The sequence below is a fragment of the Nothobranchius furzeri genome, chromosome 1 (genome assembly GCF_043380555.1).
Source record: "Nothobranchius furzeri strain GRZ-AD chromosome 1, NfurGRZ-RIMD1, whole genome shotgun sequence".
NCBI lineage: Eukaryota > Metazoa > Chordata > Actinopteri > Cyprinodontiformes > Nothobranchiidae > Nothobranchius > Nothobranchius furzeri.
In genome coordinates this window covers 88,744,701-88,763,820 of record NC_091741.1, presented here as the reverse complement: position 1 = coordinate 88,763,820, position 19,120 = coordinate 88,744,701, and the positions used below count along the sequence as shown (strand labels likewise).

At 41.1% G+C, this 19,120-nt stretch overlaps 1 protein-coding gene across 1 annotated transcript; it reads right to left on the bottom strand.

Annotated features, from left to right (window-relative positions):
* Positions 1–2,532: 2,532 nt before the first annotated feature.
* Positions 2,533–14,069, bottom strand: ehd1a (EH-domain containing 1a). Its single transcript, XM_015946900.3, has 6 exons — positions 13,457–14,069; positions 8,604–8,701; positions 5,111–5,352; positions 4,319–4,489; positions 3,702–3,866; positions 2,533–3,352 (listed from the first exon to the last, which is right to left on the bottom strand). The coding sequence occupies exons 1-6, from the start codon at positions 13,843–13,845 to the stop codon at positions 2,816–2,818; spliced, it is 1,602 nt and encodes a 533-aa protein (XP_015802386.1). The 5' UTR covers positions 13,846–14,069; the 3' UTR covers positions 2,533–2,815.
* Between the last annotated feature and the right edge of the window lie 5,051 nt (positions 14,070–19,120).

The window sequence follows — 19,120 nt, the reverse complement described above, 5'->3', positions numbered from 1 at the left end:
TGGAAGTGTGTCAGAGTTTTAATAACATTAATGTTCAAATAAACAGCATCTTTAATTAATCAAGACTTTCTAATGCCCTGCCTGCAAAGTGGATTTTTACAACCCAGATTTTTTTTAAAGTTGCTAAATGTACATGGAACAGAATAACCTAAAATATAACTTATATAATAGAATGTCCCTGAGGATAGTTTAAATGTAAGTTTAATCATATATTTTAATTACATTGACTATTTTTAAGACTGAGCAATCTGATGCTAAAAATATTTTGAAAGCAACAAAATAATTTCATTTTTAGAAATTCCTAATCACTGATCATCTTTTTCACACAACAGAGAAACAATTTCACACTTAAATGTTGAGTCTAAATAAAAAAGATACAGATTATATAACTTTTTATAACATCTTTGTGTTCTTTGGCTTCACTGATGATGCTCTGAGGTGATTTGTCCACACACAGACAGGCGCTTCATTCCTCACCCGCATCTGAGAAGTGGCACTCCCACCTCATGATTAAGTTTAAATTAGGCCAACTGGGTCTGCTCTGGGGTCAGTGTGCCAGAGGGATGGACACTTTTATTTTTAAACACAAACATAGTCCAAAACAGGGATGCACAATGGTGCAGTGGTTAGCACTGTTGCAGCAAGAAGGTCCTGGGTTCAAATCCTGGCCTGGGGTCTTTCTGCAAGGAGTTTGCATGTTCTCCCTGTGCATGGGTTCTCTCCAGGTACTCCAGCTTCCTCCCAGTCCAAAAACATGACTGGCAGGTTGATTGGTCTCTAAATTGTTCTTCGGTACGTGTGTGTGCATGGTTGTTTGTCCTGTGTGTCTCTGTGTTGCCCTGTGATGGACTAGCAACCTGTTCAGAGCTGCCCAGAGGCTGCTGGAGGTAGGCACCAGCCCGTCCATGGGTACAGAAAACAGATGATCCACAATACTAAAAAACAGTGTGATGTAATGAAATTGTAGAATGCCAGGAATACAGATGGAAAAACAGGGAGAAGCTGCTGCATAAACATGGAGCAGAAGGAAGGAAAAGAGATGAGAAATGCATGACGACGCGCTCAGGACAGGAAAAAGGAAACAGTGTTAAAGGAGATATACAGTGAGCAGAAGATATGGAGTCACACCAGCTTTCACTTCACACCAGCGTGTCCATTCCAGCAGCTTCCTGTTAACTTTAAAATATCCCAGAGAAAACCCGTAGCACATCAGTCTAGAGGATGAGTTTGAATCGTTTAACTTAAAGATAATTTTTTCTGCATCATCAGTTAGGCAGAACAGTTGGTTAAACCTATAACAGTCCCTATCTTGTAAACGCATTTAAAGTTCACACGGGACAGCGGGTTGACATTCAAAAGAACATGCTAGAAATAAATATAAAGATGCTGAGGAAAAAGTTAGTGCTCTCTGAACTAAGCTGTAACAGCAGGTGAGGACACAAGAGGGTGCTGCTGAACTTCCTGATTAAACGTCATGACTGATGGTTCAGGGCGGAGGATAGTGAGCCTGTGCTGGATGAGAGCGCTGGTGAGACGGAGTCCTGATCGTGAGTAGAACATTAGATTAACGCTGAGCTGCAGAAGGCGAGTCCAGACTCCCAGCTTCCTGCTGTCAGATGATGTTTTCGGGTTAAAACTGAAGCTGGAAACAGTTCAACTTAGAACACGAGCAAATGACGAGCCTATATCATGCAACAGCCACCAAGAGGAAAACATTTAGGATTTATTGTTTCTTCGTTTTGCCTCATCGCTTGAGACAAGCAGGCTTCTGCTAAGGATCAGACTTTCATGAGTTTCCGGACCTTCTGTTTATGATTCATGCTGCTCTCTAAATCCTCTCCATGTGTGCCCAGTCTGCTCCAGAGAATGTCACAAGCGTCTGCATTCACTTCTGTTTTTAATTTACCCTCAAAAATATGCAACCAAAAGTGATTTGTTCTCGTGGGTAAATGAACTTATGAGTCCTGCTGCCTCTGGTTGAACTCAGTCTGACCTACAGAGGGCAGAAAACTGCACACAACCATGAAGATTCAAAGGAAATCACCTCAGAGACTGTGTCCTTCACAAAGAAACGGATCTACAAAACAAAAGCACAACAATGGATTCAGCAAATATTTATTTGTTTTTCGTTAATCATGTTTTCTTGGTTTTAAAGAATAAAGCTTTCAGTAAGGCTTTCTGATGACACCCCAACAATCATGGCTGTGTGACACGTCACTGAAAGATCGATTACATATTCACATACGTGTGAGTCACACACTACAGCACTCCTTTTTACTCATCTGGCAAAATAACAAAAAGGGAAAACATTTGGAAAGAGTCAATCTTAGTCAGGAAATACAAAAATAGATAAAGCAGTCCTAACAGGTGTTCTAGTGTCATTTCCTCGTTCTCTCCAAATGGAAGAAAATATTTCTTTGGATGAACATATTATATTATGGACTGTATACTTAGAAGTTATTTAAACACAGAATGCATAAATCTATGTTCCACCCTATCGTCTGATAATCCCCCTTTTATTCTTTCATGTAGAAAGACCCCCCCCCCCCCACACACACACACACACACACACACACATATTCACCTGAATATTTGCCCTAATGCACAGAGTTGGACGCCCCCTCCCTTCCCTGAAACCCTCCAGTCTCTCTCTGGAAAAAGATCACAGATCTGCCTGTCCTGGTGTCTCAGGAAGCCTGGGGACCCGGTTTGGTTGGACAATGCTGTTCATGGTCATGGTTGGACTTTTGGCACCGAGAGTCCTTAACGTGAGTGTGGTCTGATGTCCAGGCTGCTCTTCCTCCTCTCTGGAACTCTAGTCGCCGTTCTGCACCGTCCCACGCTTGGATGGAGGCACCAGGTGTTCGGGCAGTGCAGGTGGCAGCTCATGGCCCTCCAGCTTCACCTTGATCAAGTGGTTGGCCAGGGCAAACTCCTCATCATCAAGGAAACCATCCTTATCCACATCTGCTAGCTTCCAGATCTTTCCCAGGACTGTGTTGGGCAGTTTGGACTTCAGCATCTCCTTCTTGGCCGCGGCCCCAGATACTTTACCGTTGATGGGCGAGAGGGTGTAGAAGATCTCATCGTACGTGGGCTTGTCGCGACCCACCACCCACTCCAGCTCATCGATGCCTTCGCTGGCACCTTCTCCGTAGCCGTGGCCAAAGGGACCACTCATGGTTCCCTCAAAGGCTCCGCCCTTAACAGCCTGACTGGGCATGGTCGCCTCCTCCTGACGCACCATGGCCATGAGACGGGCGATGTCATTGGCAAGCATGTCCTCCACTGCTTCCAGCAGTTTGGGCTTCAGCCCTGCAAATTTGGTGAAGTCCTGGCTATTCAGCAGTTCCTGGAGGGGGGTGAGAAAAAACAGGAATCAGTGATAGAAATAGATCAGTCTTCAATGGCCACCAACGGGAGCAGCATACAAGAAGCAGGATTTCCTGACAAACCAGGGAAAATAAATCTCATCCCCGTTCTGGCCCATCCTGGAGGGCAAGGGCAGGAAACAGGGGCGAAGATGTGAAGAGTAAAGGTTGGGAGGTCATTGTACTCGTAGAGGTTTGTTTCTAGCAAACAAAAAGAACATTTTCATCTGCAATTTCCCGTCTGAACCTCCACATTAGTCTGCATACAACACTCGGACTTGGAAATGTCTGCTTTCGTCTTTGAGTGTTCATCGATTTGTAAAATCTCACCTGCATCTTTCCAAGGTTGGGAAAATCTCCAGGTGAGATCTGGTGCTCCTTCTCGATCTTGGTGTAGATCTCTCCCAGATTGGCTATCAGCTCCTTCTTCTTGTTGTCTTTCCCAAACACACTGGGCATCTCTTTTTTCAGAGAGCTGATGATGTAGGCCTGAACCTGGACACCATAACAGGAACAAGACAAACGTTTTCAGTGGTTACTGACTTTTTACTCTGGGCACTAGATGACTAGAAGAATTATAAATACTAGAAGCAAAATACAATTTCAAACTAGGTAATGAAACAAAAAAATAAGTAAAAATAAGATGAATACGAGTTATTAAACATGTCTGAGAAGGAAATATTAAAATGAAAAGCAGACACCACGCTATAAGAAAAACAATCCTTTTGGCATTTTTAAATAACGTTAAATGATTACTGCTTTCATCACAACAATACCGTTGTGTTTCTTTTAGCTCGTGGTTAATTGAAAAACAACCACTAAGTTGCACAATCTGTGGGTAGAACACAATGAGTGGAGGCAGGCAGCAAAGCTATTTTAAGTATTTTCTATACTAAGCCACACTTGCACCATTCTCATTTAAAATGTAAGGCTGTGTTAAGGCCAACCTTGGCGAGGCGTGCTCGTTTGATGAGGTCGTTGAGTTTGCGCAAAGCGGCGTTGCGTGGCAGAGACTGGATGTCCAGAAACAGATCCTGCTCCTCCGCCTCAAATAACTTCCTGTTATCAGGAACCAAAAGGGGCTGGGCCCAGAACGACCCAATGTACACACGCACCACCTGGAATAGAGTTTGCACAGGTTCATCTGCATTAATTGCCATTTGTCCGAGGTTAGTTATCTGCTTACACCCACACAAGAGGAAATGCTTTCACAGGTCACAAACAAGTTTAGCTGTTGCATAAACAGGCGCCAAAATGATTCTGCACACCTCAAAAATAGGATGCGAGACGATGAGTTCCCAGAACATGAAGCAAAAATACAGTTTTAAACCGTGTGTGTTGTTTCCCGTTAAAAGCTTCCATAATGTAATTCTGTGTTGATGAATAATGATTTACACGATCCAAAGGTTTCTCTGGGATCCGTGGTTGAATGAGACTCTGGATCAAACATTAACTGAACCGTCAGAAAGAATCAGAAGACCGTCACATGATAGTATGTGGGATTTGAAAAGGGTTGTAATAAAACCTTTTCACTTTCATTACATCCTTTCATTCTCTGAAGAGCATTTTTAACATCGTGTTACAACAAGGCAGGAAGACACTAATCTACTGAACTCTTCTAGTCTCTGTAGAAAGTCCTGCTCAGATCTTCCTCTAAAACCTTCAGTGACTGTATGTCGAAAAGATAGTCATTGCTAAAGATGCCAGTATTAATTATTTCTAATCATTTTCATTTTTACCTCAGGTGTGTTGATGATTTTTCCCAAAGACCACATCAGGGCTCCGTAGACCCTCATCAGCTGCTGAGTGCTGATCTGATCTGCCTTGTTCAGCACCACACGCATTTTGTCCTCGTGGTTCTTGAGAGCTCGGATCACCTCAGAGAATTCGTCTGAAATGTCGAGTTTGTGGGCGTCGAACAGGAGGATGATGCGGTCCACACGCTCAGCGAACCATTCAAGCACGGCGGCAAAATCATAACCTGGACAGAAAAAAAGAAAAGTAGACAGGCTCCTTATCCAACTGTATAGACATTTCTAGGTCATTATTTTTACAGTCCAAGGGATGGTGGTTTGTGCTCTGATACCTTTTTCAATCAATGAAACTTTATTTATAAAGTGCTGTTCATACAAAAAATGTAACTCGGTGCTTTACAAATTAAAAGACCCCACAAATCCCACAAATATCATTGACAATTAACCCCCCCCCCCCCCCCCCCAACCCAGTGACACGCACACACATACATATCCACATGCACACACAACACACTTGAGAACATATGTAAACACTGGGCTGAGCTCAGATGAGTCAGGTAGTAAGGAAATGCCATCAGGGAAGTTGTCCACCCCAACAGTAGCAGATCCATTTTTTTAAATGTCTGAGTTTCCCAAAAATACTTAAATATTTCAGCTCAGAGACACGTGCTCCATTGTAGATGTGCATGTTACTGTGAAATATGTTTAACCTAAGTATACATGTTTTTTTTAAGACTTATGTAGGTTAAATGCTCATATTTATCTGGTGATGTTTAGAAAATAATAGGGATGGGCAATATATCGGCATCAATATCGGTATCAGTTGATGTTAATCATTTTTTAACATATCTGTATCGGTTCGATAAAACCGGACCGATAATCACCAATATTTTTTCCATCTCGTCTCCATTTGTTTGCCCGTTTCAGAGGGCGAGGCGGTGATGTGTAATTGTGTAGTCATGTGAACAGTGAATGAAATCATCTCAGAAGCGTAAATGTGTGTGTTGTGTGTACATAATGTAAATTCTGCTTTAATAATTTTCATTCTATACAAAATCTGCTTATTTTAGAAGCACTAATGTCAGTATATCAGTTGTTGGCCAAAACAGTGAACTTAATATCGGATATCGGTTTCGGCGCAAAAATGTGAGATCGGTGCATCACTAGAAAATAACTTTTAAAATAATAAGCAGGAAAAAACATCTTTTAAACTGCTATTCACATTTTTAACGTGACAATAAAAAACAAAACCAACTCAAATAAAAAACGGGGCTTCTCCGAGTATTAACTTGCACTCTGTTGAGAGAGCAATGGGCGCTGTGGTTTTGATTAGTGACCGTGTATCTGATCAGAAATGCAGAATGCAGCTGGTATCTCAGCTGCTTCCACAATCACGGCCTCATCTGCTGTACATATATTTCAACATGGCTGACTTTTTTCTGAATATTTCAGGACAGAAGAGCAGCAAAAAGATACAATCGATTGAGACTAAAGGGCATAAAGACAGATGAGAAGGGAATTGGGGGGGGGGGTAAGAGGATGACAGAGCAAAAGTGAAAGTAAGAGAAAACTAAAAATAGAGATGGACCAAGGGGGCTGTCGCAGTAAAGAATTTAAAGCAAAAACAAGTTTGTACCTGCTGCTGCTACACATCACAAGTGAGGGCAGACAGAGGGGAAACCTGGGAATAATAAAAGGCTAAAATCCCAGTAGAGCCAGCAGCTGCAGCATTTTCACAACAGGGAATCAGCCAGAGACAGCTGATGGACAGGCTTACTTAGAACAGCAACTGCTACGCCTGAACAATATGGACATGCAGGGACAGAGCAACAACGTTATGATGACAAATATAGACAGAAACTGAACTGCTGAGAAATTGTCCCTCATCTCCATTTCTTGCTGAAGTTCTAACATAATATTTATTGTCATGTCATCAGAGGTAATTAGGGGGGAAAATCGGATCCCTCTGCTAGATCAGTTTCAGTTTGGCTTTTAGCTAGGAACAAGTACTGATCTGTACATGCAGGTCTAATCATAACTGAACACGGTCATAAAGTTACGTAAACCCAAGTATCTACCTCCTGTAGTTTTCCCATGCTGCTCTGCTATAAAGACGAACATTTTCAGCATACAAGTCACACACAGTCCTTTCTAGCTGATTAGCTCAGAGCAAAATTCTGATGTAATGAGTTTCTTATGGTTCAAATGAATTCTTGGCATTGCTCTGAAGAGTACAGACAAGAAGCATATGCCCGTCACACTTGAGCTGCACAATCTAATCCGTACTGTTTATATATGACACAGCCTGTACAGTATGTGTGTGGAGTACAGTGTTGGATCTGTTTACACAGAAACAAGGCAGAGGATGGAGTGTGTGAGTTGGTTTTCTAAAGTCTGAGAGAAGAAATGCTTAATTAAATTTGTAAGTAGAAAACTAAACTAAACCGACATATATGCTTGGATTTAGTCAAACACACTTTGTTTCATTAGTGAGAAAGCATATTTTACTCTATTGGCAAAACGATGAATTTTTCCTTCACGAAGAAAACTCCTCTGCACAATAAAAATATCTTAAATCTCCCATTTATTTCCTAGCAGATTTGCTTTTGGCTCTTGGTAAGTCCTTCAGGAAATCAGTCAGTAATCTAAAGCAGACTGATAGACCATGAAGTAGTGCTCAAAGGAACACGGGCAATGTTAGGAGGCAGTGGGCAGTTCTCGGAAATTCTGCTGTCTGCCATTTTACGCCACTTCCTTTCACAAAAACTCTGATGTTTGTGTGTGTTTCCTCTAAAACCGGCTTACATCAGGTAGCAAAAGCAGAAGCTATGTTCAGCTGCTCTGTTATCTTATTCCTATGTTTTGTAAGATCATCAAAAGTTTAAAAAAAGAAAATAAAAGCCGTCTAGGTGGCAATATGGAAATGACCTGGAAGGTCACATTATTGTGTAAGCGTGTGGAAAACGTGGAGCTTATTTCCAGGAAAATGGCTGAGGAGTGGTGATGGATAGAACAGCATATGATAAAGGGTCTTTCAGAGTCAAAGAAAAAAGGTCACAGAGCGAACATGGATGATGCTGTAGGAAAAGACAACTCCATAGACAGGAAACCAACTTCAAAGTGCTACATAGCTTTTTCTTACTACTTTCAAACTGTGAAGGCACACACTTCACATGAAATGTTTGGATACACTTTGCCTTGAGGGTGTAAAGGAAGTTAAATACAGGTTTGACAGCCCTGGGAGCAGGCTGCTGCAACCAATGCAGAAAACTCACCATCAGAAACACCAGAGGAAAGAGTTAGTCAGCTGTTTAAGCAGGTTTCTTTTCTGAACTGAATCCGTCCCTTCCTGTGACTTTAGTTTGCATTGCAGCAGAACTTATCATATTTCAGAGTTTCTCGACCAGAGGGTGTGGCATACAGCAAAGTAAACCCAAGATCTACCTACAAGTACATAAAACCGTTATGAGACACTGACCTCTGCTTATCCTCTGCTTTTCCCCAGACAGGATTCCAGGAGTATCAATGATACTGATGCTTTCCAGGACAGAGTTAGGCAACTGTGCACACATGAACCTAGAAGAGACAAAAATAAAAGACAAAGATGGGTGAAAAGAAAGCAGTTGAGAGAACATAATTAAACCGACACACTCACAAAAGGTATCAATTCTAGGGGTAGATGGAAAGAAGGAAGAACAGAAAACCGGTTGGGTGTGATTGTTTATACACAAGCTTGGCATTCAACAAATATTCTGAAGCTTATCAGTAACAACCTCCTCTCATGAGGATTTAGGCTCTCACACAATGAACACCTATCCAGTTTCATGCTGGAAGAGACAAGCAACTAAACACAGCAAAGAACAGATCCTAAAACAACCAAACAAAGCTGCACCAGTGTTAAAAACTACATTTAATTGTTTAAGTGCAACTGTCTGTTTTCTTATGTTTGGATGAAACTAGAGGTTCCTTGCAGTTGAATTCATGATCAATGATCACTCATGTCTTTATAAATGTCTTACTTTTTAATTGCATTGCAGTTATGTCCAATAGATCAGGGTTAATAGTCATTACTGGCTGTTACCTACAACAATGCATCTGAAAGACAACTCCTGGTCTTTAGCTGCATTAACATGCCGATTCAGTTGGACAAATTCTACAACTAAATCTAATAAGATTAAGATGTTTCTGGGCTTGATTTTAAAACATTTTTTTCCTTATCTGAAATGGTCTGCTCACTCAGTATCAACATTAATGAGCTCCATCATGAACTATGCTTGTAGTTAAAAGTGGACTTGTGCTAACATCTGTTAGCATGATGTCATTCCCATGGGGAGACACACCTATGCGTGGGTATTAAACCTAATAATGATCATTGCAATATATTTGTAATTTCTTGCTTAGGCAACTGATTTTTATCAAGCACAAAATCATCAATCAAGCTCAACTGTAGGCTGAGCTAAAATGGACACCAAATGTAGTTTGGATGCTTTTTCTTCCACTAAGCAGGCTGATTTTCCCAACAACAAAAAAAGAGGTTGTTTGTGGATGCATCAATTGGTAATTGAATGATAATGCAGAGAAATGCTGGGGAAACAAATTATAAGCTTTAAAAATTGTAGGCGTCAATCATTCCCAGAGCCACGTAATTCATAAAACAATAGTGGGTCAGGCTATTGCAGTGGCTTTAAACTTAAAAGGGAGTAACACACACTAGCAGAAATGGAACCAAGTCACAAACACAGAACAGCAGACTCATACACACACTACAAAGCATGAAAGAGGAAGATGTGTTTTACATAAACTGAGAATGTCCAACCCAGGACAAAGAGGGACATTGTTGAAGACATCCCACAGCTCCGAGGTTTACTTTTCACTCTGCTACCCCTGCACTCAAACTGATCTCCCAGCATGAGCTAAGAGGCACCAGGTCATAAGACTGGGGAAACCATGCTTTCACATTCCTGCTGAAACCACACACACACACACACACACACACACACACACACACACACACACACACACACACACACACACACACACACACACACACACACACACACACACACACACACACACACACACACACACACACACACACACACACACACACACACACACACACACACACACGCACGCACTGCACATGCACACGAGGGGGAAATGGAGAAAATCTACATGGACTAAGTGAAAGAACTTTTTTTTAAATGCCAGAAGGTATCCTGTGTATTGTATTGCATTGCAATAACAATGACCAACAAAGATAACCACCTGGGTTTTCCAATCTCTCCCTTCTACTGTCGGATATTCAGCTGGAATGTTGGGTCAGATTTTCCACTGAACTGTCTTTCCCAACATTTTTCCACATGGAGCTTTGAAAGACAGAATACTCTGATCAACATTCTCAAAAACAGAAAGCCCTGAGGGTGCAGGAGTCCAGGCACCAGTGTGAGAGACTTTAACTATGCAACGGTCTTAAAATCTGGTGATCCCATCTTTTCTGTGACGACAGATCAGCATATGGACACTTATCAGATATATCCTATTAAAATTCTCCAACTCAAGGGTCAAGGTCCTTTTGGCTCCACCTCTTAATCTACAGCCTTCCTTCCTAATGGAACCTCTGCTTCCCACCAAGAAGAGGAAGCAGTGTGGCCATCATTGCTGGACACTTGAACAGGAAGGTTAGAACTGTGTCACTTTATTCTCCCTTGTAAAATATCAACTTGTGTGACTGACTGAATGACCAACTTCTATAGATCTGCTGGTATTTGTGTCTATATTTGCCCTGTAAGGTTTTACAAGACTACCTCAGAAAATGCAGAGTCAGCAACACTGAATACCAGGACAGAGCAGAGCGGGACAATGTGGACTGGGGTGGGCCAGAGCGGAACCTAAACTTTGCTGACTCAAGTTTTACAAATGGCTTACAGAAAGTGTGCAGTAATACACTGGGGCCCCCAGCCTGCAATATCATACAAGTTATAAAACAAAAGAAGAACGTGAAAATATACACAAGAGGTATAGAACAAGATCAGATGTTTCTTTATTGGAAACGCCTGATAAAAAATGTTCCATCACAAGCAATACAAGGTAAAACTTCTACTAAATCTCAAAAAATATAAAAAGTTCACACATTCTCAGTTTCCCACAAAGACAAGTCAGCTAAAAGCACAAGGAGGATCCCATGACTGATCTCTGTTTATGGTCTTCTTCATAAATAACTGGTTATACTAAGGGCAAATCTGATTTGAGCCCAGTAGTTAACGCCTAATCTGCCGGTAGAATAACTATGGTTAAGAGCCATACAGAAGAGCTGCCATAATAGTTACCTCAAAACAAACATTCTGACCTGAAAATTTCAGCTGATCAAAAAGGGCAAAAAGTGTATTTACTTTAAGCAAAACAGCCTAGTTTTATATATTTCTATTTTGATCATTCCTTATTGTATAGAACGTTGCTTTGCTATGAGCCATTGTATTTGTTGGAACAGCGTAAACATGTCATTTTATGTTACACATGACGTGTATATTACATATACTTCTGAAAAAAACAGCAGCATATTAAATTCAAATGGTCACAAGTTCCATGACGCTAAAAAATTCTTCCAACAGTTTGACAAATTATGCTTCAATGAACAATAACTTTTGTTTATACACAGTCTTATCTGGTTTCCTCTGGAGTCTTTAATAAAATCTGACATGAATCAGGTCTTGTGAAGTCAGACGCCCCCCACTCATTAAAAAGTTATTAGGAAAAAAAACATGACTTAACTTTTCTGACATGGAATGATGATACTTGGCAAAAATGTGCTCTCGTAGAAGATAAGGGCAACACTCCACATAATTGTAGGAAGGAATGTGAATGGATAATAGGAAAAGACCCAACTGAGCAAGTGTCAGTTTGACTGTCTTCCTACAGGATAAGGCAACTAAACAAACTTAATTATCTGACGCCGACAGCTGATCAGGACCACAACTGTCTAGTCATTTGTTTGGGCATTATTTGACCATCTGCTCAGCTGGCTGTTCCTCCGTGTGATACCACGCTAGCTGCCACAGAGAAGGGGACATCCCCACATCCTACAGGATGTGACAGCATCAGGATTCTCATGCTTAGACCTCTGAGGTCATTACAAATCCACACACAGTGTAATGGTATTTAAATGTTTTGGCTTCAATCAAACAGCCATACAGACTGAATTACATAGAATCCTGTAGTGTAAGTCAAACAGGGAGGAGCTCAATTCATAAAGTCAAAGGGGAAAAAACAGGGAGCCTCTCAGCTGTCTTTGGCCTTTTAAAAAAAAAATCAAATTCTAACACCACACCACATAAATGTAATCATTTCAGTCTCATTTTTGCCATCACCCTTCAGTTTATCCAATTAGTCAGTAAAACGACATGTTGGGAAATGTTGACTTATCTATTCATATCAGACACAAAAGTTAGTTTTGGTAAAACTTTAGAAAGGGCTCAATAGTGTTTTCAATGAATCTGTATATTATGAATCATCCATTCAAATAAACTCCTATGAGCAAAAACATGTTAACACCAATTATGAAGGTCCTTCTAAATAACTAATCAGTGTGCCGCTTTGAATTGATCACACTAATACAACATAGATGGATGGTAAAACCTTTAACCCATCATGATGATAAGATTTTATGGGTAATGCTTAAAGGAGTTGGCCAAGTTCTCTTGTGCTGATGTGGAAATACTTTCAGGACATGAAACTTACAGCCATGACATAAGGACAAAACAAGGTCAGAATGTTCCCAAGCAACACATTTCAATGACATCCTGGGACATGAAATCAGGAGAGAGAAAAATCAAGCCGAGTCTGCCAGGTGTTTGAGGGAATAAGAACCTGAAAACAGTTACAGGATAGAGCCAAATGCCAGGAATTGGTCTAAATTAAAGGGAAAGAGCTTCTTGTTAATAGGATAGAATACTGGAAAGCACCACTCTTCCTTTTGGTTTGCTATGGAGAGTGATCTTCTACCTTTCCATTGTAAACTCGCACGTTCTCTCAGGATGATGATAGCGAGGAAAAATTATCACACATAGTTGGCTCTTCTCTAAAGATTGTGCAACAGCTCACTGAGAACCTACCTAAAACAAGGTGTGGTACATGTCAGGGCTCGTAGGGTGCATTTAACTTGCAAATGATGTGTTATAGAAGACGTTTCTTCTCATGCACCTGTGCCAATTAACGTTCAAGCATGACATGACACTCGTGTACTTTGCGGGTCAATCAATAACCTGAACTTGTTTTCTACAGTCGCTGTGCTATAATTTGCCCTTTAATTACATAAAAAAGACTAAGTGTTACCTGTTGAGAAATGCGTTTCCAAACGCGTTGAGTTTGCGAAAAGGCTTCTTTGGGTCGACAACAAGGGCATTACCCGGTATCACCCCATCCTGTTCGCCGTGCATTACCGCGATGAAAGAGTCTGTTGTCGGCTCGGGGCCGATCCGCATACCGGGGAAGTCCTGCTCAATAAGGTGTCGGATAAAGGTGGTTTTACCGGTGGAGTACTGGCCTACCAAAAGTACCATGGGCTTGTTATCGAAGTCGGCATCTTCGAGTGCAGGGGAGTGGAAGTCGTGGAATCGATACGTGTCCTCCAGTGGGAACAGTTTGGTTCGGTAAAGCCGACGTAACCCATCCGACACGTTTTGAAACAACTCCGGGTCCTTCTTGAGGGTTTTTCTAAACATTGTTACTAACTTTTACCCTTAGTTGACACAACTGTGTCAGTCTCCCCTAGAATAATGATCTAAATTGGTGGAGGGGGGTCTCACACACCGTTATGAGACTAGCTGCCCGCTGGAGTGAAGCAACGACCGGGGCGAGGTCTCAAGTTTTTATCCCCACCCTCTTCGCTAGCTAGCCAGTGGCCACGCACTACTAGTATCACTGAAAAAAGGGAGGACTCTCCTCGGCGAACTTTTAAGTAAACCTAACCGAGTTAGCAACACTTCACTAAAAATACTCAACTGTCACCGGACATTTACCGTCTAACGCGATCAATGGAACGACCGTCACAACCTTTCCAAACCTAGCTTATCGTTTAGCAACCGTGAGGAAACCACAAACGGCTGACACGCGGAAACCGGAAACGACATCACATTCTCAATAAGAGCCTTTCATTCCGACAGCGCACACCGTTGTTTCTGTTTTCTTGATATGAACACACACACACACACACACACACACACACACACACACACACACAGAGATTAATCTATTACCGCATATGTGTATGCAAATGAATTTAGTGTATTTACAATTTACAACCAATTCACAAGTCATCTCAAGGCACTTTACAAGCAAGCATTTCTATTGAAATAAACCTCCCACCCACTGCATTCCACTGTGGAGACCATGGATAGCTCCTTCAGAGGCAGACTGAGACATCCAGATGTAAAACAGAATGCTACCGTAGATCTTTCATTCCCTGAAACTCCTCAGTTTAAGCTGTACTGGCATTATCCTGGTACACAATAACATCAATGCAATATTCATTATGTGTTCAATGCTCGTTCAATACCAGATTGACATAGTATGTCTGGGTCTCTTGCAGTATGTAGAATAGTGTTGGAACCCAAGTTTTTTCTTTTTTTATTTGTGGTTTTTAGTGGTCAAAGTGGTGATTACTGCCTATATGTATATACACTCACCTAAAGGGTTATTAGAAACATCTGTTCAACTTCTCCTTAATGCAATTATCTAATCAACCAACCATCAGCTTGTTCGAGATGAGCCAGTTCTGGACAGATTCGATCATCAGCGATCGGCGCGCAGTGCATGCCGGTTAGATTTGTGTCCGACTTAACGTCGACTTGCTCTGACGTCATGCATATGTGGCAAGGTGGAAGGTGGAGAAACGAGGGCCCGGGCGGGATTCGATCCCCAGACTCCCGGGTGAGAGTCATACGCTCTAACCAGTCAGCCAAAGGGACATCCCCTTGGCCAAGTAGCCAGGGCGCATGATCAATCGGGACATTGTGACAGGATGCTCACACTGTCACATCTTCCCCCCTCTTTCCACAAGCACGTTCTCATGTTCCCGCGCAGGGTGCCACAAACTTCACATCCATGGACCTACTTGACAGTACTACATGGATCCTGCCAACAACACCAAATGTGGCAAGGTGGAGAAACGAGGGCCCGGGCGGGATTCGATCCCCAGACTCCCGGGTGAGAGTCATACGCTCTAACCAGTCAGCCAAAGGGACATCCCCTTGGCCAAGTAGCGAGGGCGCATGATCAATCGGGACATTGTGACAGGATACTCACACTGTCACACACATGTAGGCAACGATAACCTCGTGAGATCAAGGCAGCCGCAGATTTTGGAGCAAGGCGCTGCAGTTGCTCTCCACCGGCTGCAAAACCTAGAGGATGATGGGAAACGCCTGGCTCTCACCTGATCTAAGACCTGATTGGTACACATTTTGATCCAAACATCCAGTGGTAGAATGCAAGTTGGTCACATGTATTCTGTAAATCATGTAACGTTGATGATGACAACTATACAGGCCATGTACAGAAATGTGTTTTGTGCTATTTGTCACGTTTCCTATAAGCACACTAAAACTACAGCTGATAACCTTTACTTATTATTACAGCCATGTCTCCATATGCATTATATTATATCCACGAGCATGTGAGGATGTGTTTCAGTTGCTAAAAGGCACCAGAATTAAAATAAAAAATTAAACAAGGTTAAACTCTAACGCGATATCTTCATCCGTTGTCACCCGCGAGCTACACATGTAGGGAAATCTGTTCGGATTAAACGCTGGCTTTCAGCCACTCCCCCTGCTGCGTCCGTCTGCTCTTGTCTGTTTTCCAGGCGAGGCACTGCTCAACTCAAACAAGCCCATCCTCATGAACGCCAAACTGAATGTCAGAATGGGAAAGAAAGGTGATTTAAGCAATGTTGAGCGTGGCATGGTTGTTGGTGCCAGACGGGCCGGTCTGAGTATTTCACAATCTGCTCAGTTACTGGGATTTTCACCCACAACCACTTCTAGGGTTTAGAAAGAATGGTGATAGAAGAGGAACCTTGACTGAAATAACCACTCGTTACAACCAAGGAATGCAGCAAAGCATTTGAAAAGCCACAACACGCACAACCTTGAGGCGGATAGGCTTCAACAGAAGACCCCACCGGGTACCATCTCCACTACAAATAGGAAAAAGAGGCTACAATTCGCACAAGCTCACCAAAATTTACAGTTAAAAACTGGAAAGTGTTGCCTGGTCTGATGAATCTCAATTTCTGTTGAGACATTCAAATGGTTGAGTCAGAATTTGGCATAAACAGAATGAGAACATGGATCCATCATGCCTTGTTACCACTGTGCAGGCTGCTGGTGGTGGTGTAATGGTGTGGGGGATGTTTTCTTGGCACACTTTAGGCCCCTTAGTGCCAAGTGGGCATCATTTAAATGCCACTGGCTACCTGAGCATTGTTTCTGACCATGTCCATCCCTTCATGACCACCATGTACCCATCCTCTGATGGCTACTTCCAGCAGGATAATGCTCCATGTCATAAAGCTCCAATCATTTCAAAATGGTTTCTTGAACATGACTGTGAGTTCACTGTACTACAACGGCCCCCACAGTCACCAGATCTCAACCCGATAGAACATCTTTGGGATGTGGTGGAACGGGAGCTTCGTGCCCTGGATGTGCCTCCCACAACTGCAAGATGCTATCCTATCAATATGGGCCAACATTTCTAAAGAATGCTTTCAGCACCTTGTTGAATCAATGCCTCGTAAAATTAAGGCAGTTCTGAAGGTAAAAGGGGGTCAAACACCGTATTAGTATGGTGTTCCTAATAATCCTTTAGGTGAGTGTACATGTTCCTTTGTTACAATTTTTCTTCAAATTATTCTCGTAAGTGTTGATGCTGCTGTAACAAGTGAATTTCCCCACTGTGGGATCAATAAATTTATTCTATTTTTGTTTTTTACCATCTTGTTTGGTCACACTGAAATTTGCACTTCTTCAAATACATTTAAAAAATATATGTGTTTCTTTTCTGAAATATGTACATATAACAAACAGTAAGCCTGTTTATGAAGTCTTTTAGACCTTAAAAGTTAGTTGAAACTGTCTACACACACAGATGAGTGTGTTATAATCCAAGCTCAATGTCAATAAAACAAACCTGACCTTAAAAATGGGTTTTATTTCCTTTCACTTTTAGTTTCAAGGTGCTTCATCAAATTACACTTTGGTGGAGTAATAGTTTTATTTTGGTTTCACTTTTTATGTATTGTAACTGTGGGATTTTACCAGCAATGCACTCAGTGTGAGTCAACAATCTTTAGATGTGAGATGAATAATAGGAATTCACTCAGGAAAACCCCCTTTCACATCACACCATTTCCCAGAAACATGTTTCCATGTTTCTAAAATGACATTTAATCATTAAATATTTGTAAAAATGACAAAAGAGAAGATCTTTTGCTTTATTTGCTCAACCAAAAAGCAGACAGAAGTCAAAATGTGATTCACAAATTAATCTTTATTTTATTGCAGCATCTGTTAATAAACATGTAAATAGTGTTGTTGATGAAGCAACATGCCACCACAGCCGTCTGATGGTGAGAGGTGTCCCTCCAGAGATAACAGCAGCTCCACTGGAAGTCTGAGTTTTTCCACATGGAGATGCTGTTACAGCTGGTGAGACCCACAGAAACAACACAGCTGACAGAAACCAGCCCGATCAGGAGGTTTTCAACCACAGCACCATCACACTCCTCAAGGGTTTCCTTATCCTGTATTATGGACATCAGTGGACCAGAGTGACTAAATGCTGAGAGTGAGAAGATATGATGCTGCCCTCTTTTGTTCACCTGTTGCTAAACTCATGGGTTTATTCATTTTATTGCATTTTTTTTATTTCAGGTGGAGAATCAGTAAAACCCCACCCTCCTAATCTTGGTTTTTATTGCTTTTAAGATTGTATTTTGCTCTTTGACACTAATAAATATGGATGATTTGCTCAATAACCACACACAAGTAGTCATTGCTGAGCTGCATCATAAATAAACTAAAATATTAAGTTTATTAAAAGTTCATGATTTACATTTAGGCACTCAAATGAACCCAGTAGCACACGGTATTGTCTTCAGCATAACTCATCTACCTATTTTCCTGTGACTTATGCTGATGAACTTTGACCTTTAGGCTTGTCCTCTATAAAGGAAAAAAGCTAAGCCATAAAGCAGTAAAGAATAGGTTAAAAAGACCTTTACCCCTATTGTGTCCTAGGACTTTGACCACCACGCCATTTTTTTTCTTTTTCATTCAGCGACTACATACACCTTGGAATCATCTTCCTCATAGAGATGTGCACTGAACTTGGTATTAATGTTTTAAACAAACACACATTTATTCAGTTCTGTTCAGAAAAAAACAAGAACATCTTTCCGTACCTTTGTGATACGTATTTTGTGTCACGCAGACATTGCACGTTTACTTTTTATTTTGTTTTGTTAATAAAAGTTAACCTAACGTTTTTTTTAAAACAAACACAAATGTCCTGCAGCACAATGAAATCAACTGTGTCACTAAAAGACTATTAAATCCTAAGGCCTCACTTTTTTCTTAGTTATTTGCACAACACAATCCTTCTAGATTGGATTAAAATTGTTTAAATTTTACATAACGTCAACTTAACGTACACAAACATGACTGCACTCCCACTAAGAAAGCGTCTGTGAAGTAATGGCACCGATGTTAATATTTAAACTTACAAAAATACGAAGAAGAAAATTCTGTATTAATCTAAACTAAAATGGTAATCAGATAGTTAACAGTTTAAGTGAAATTATACAAAAAAGTTTTATTGCTGATATTTTTACAATGTGTGAATAAAGATTATACTCACCAGTAAATTTTAAAAATTCATGCTTCAAAATGAAAAATAAAAAATCTATAGAGATTAAACATGAAAAGCAATAAAGAT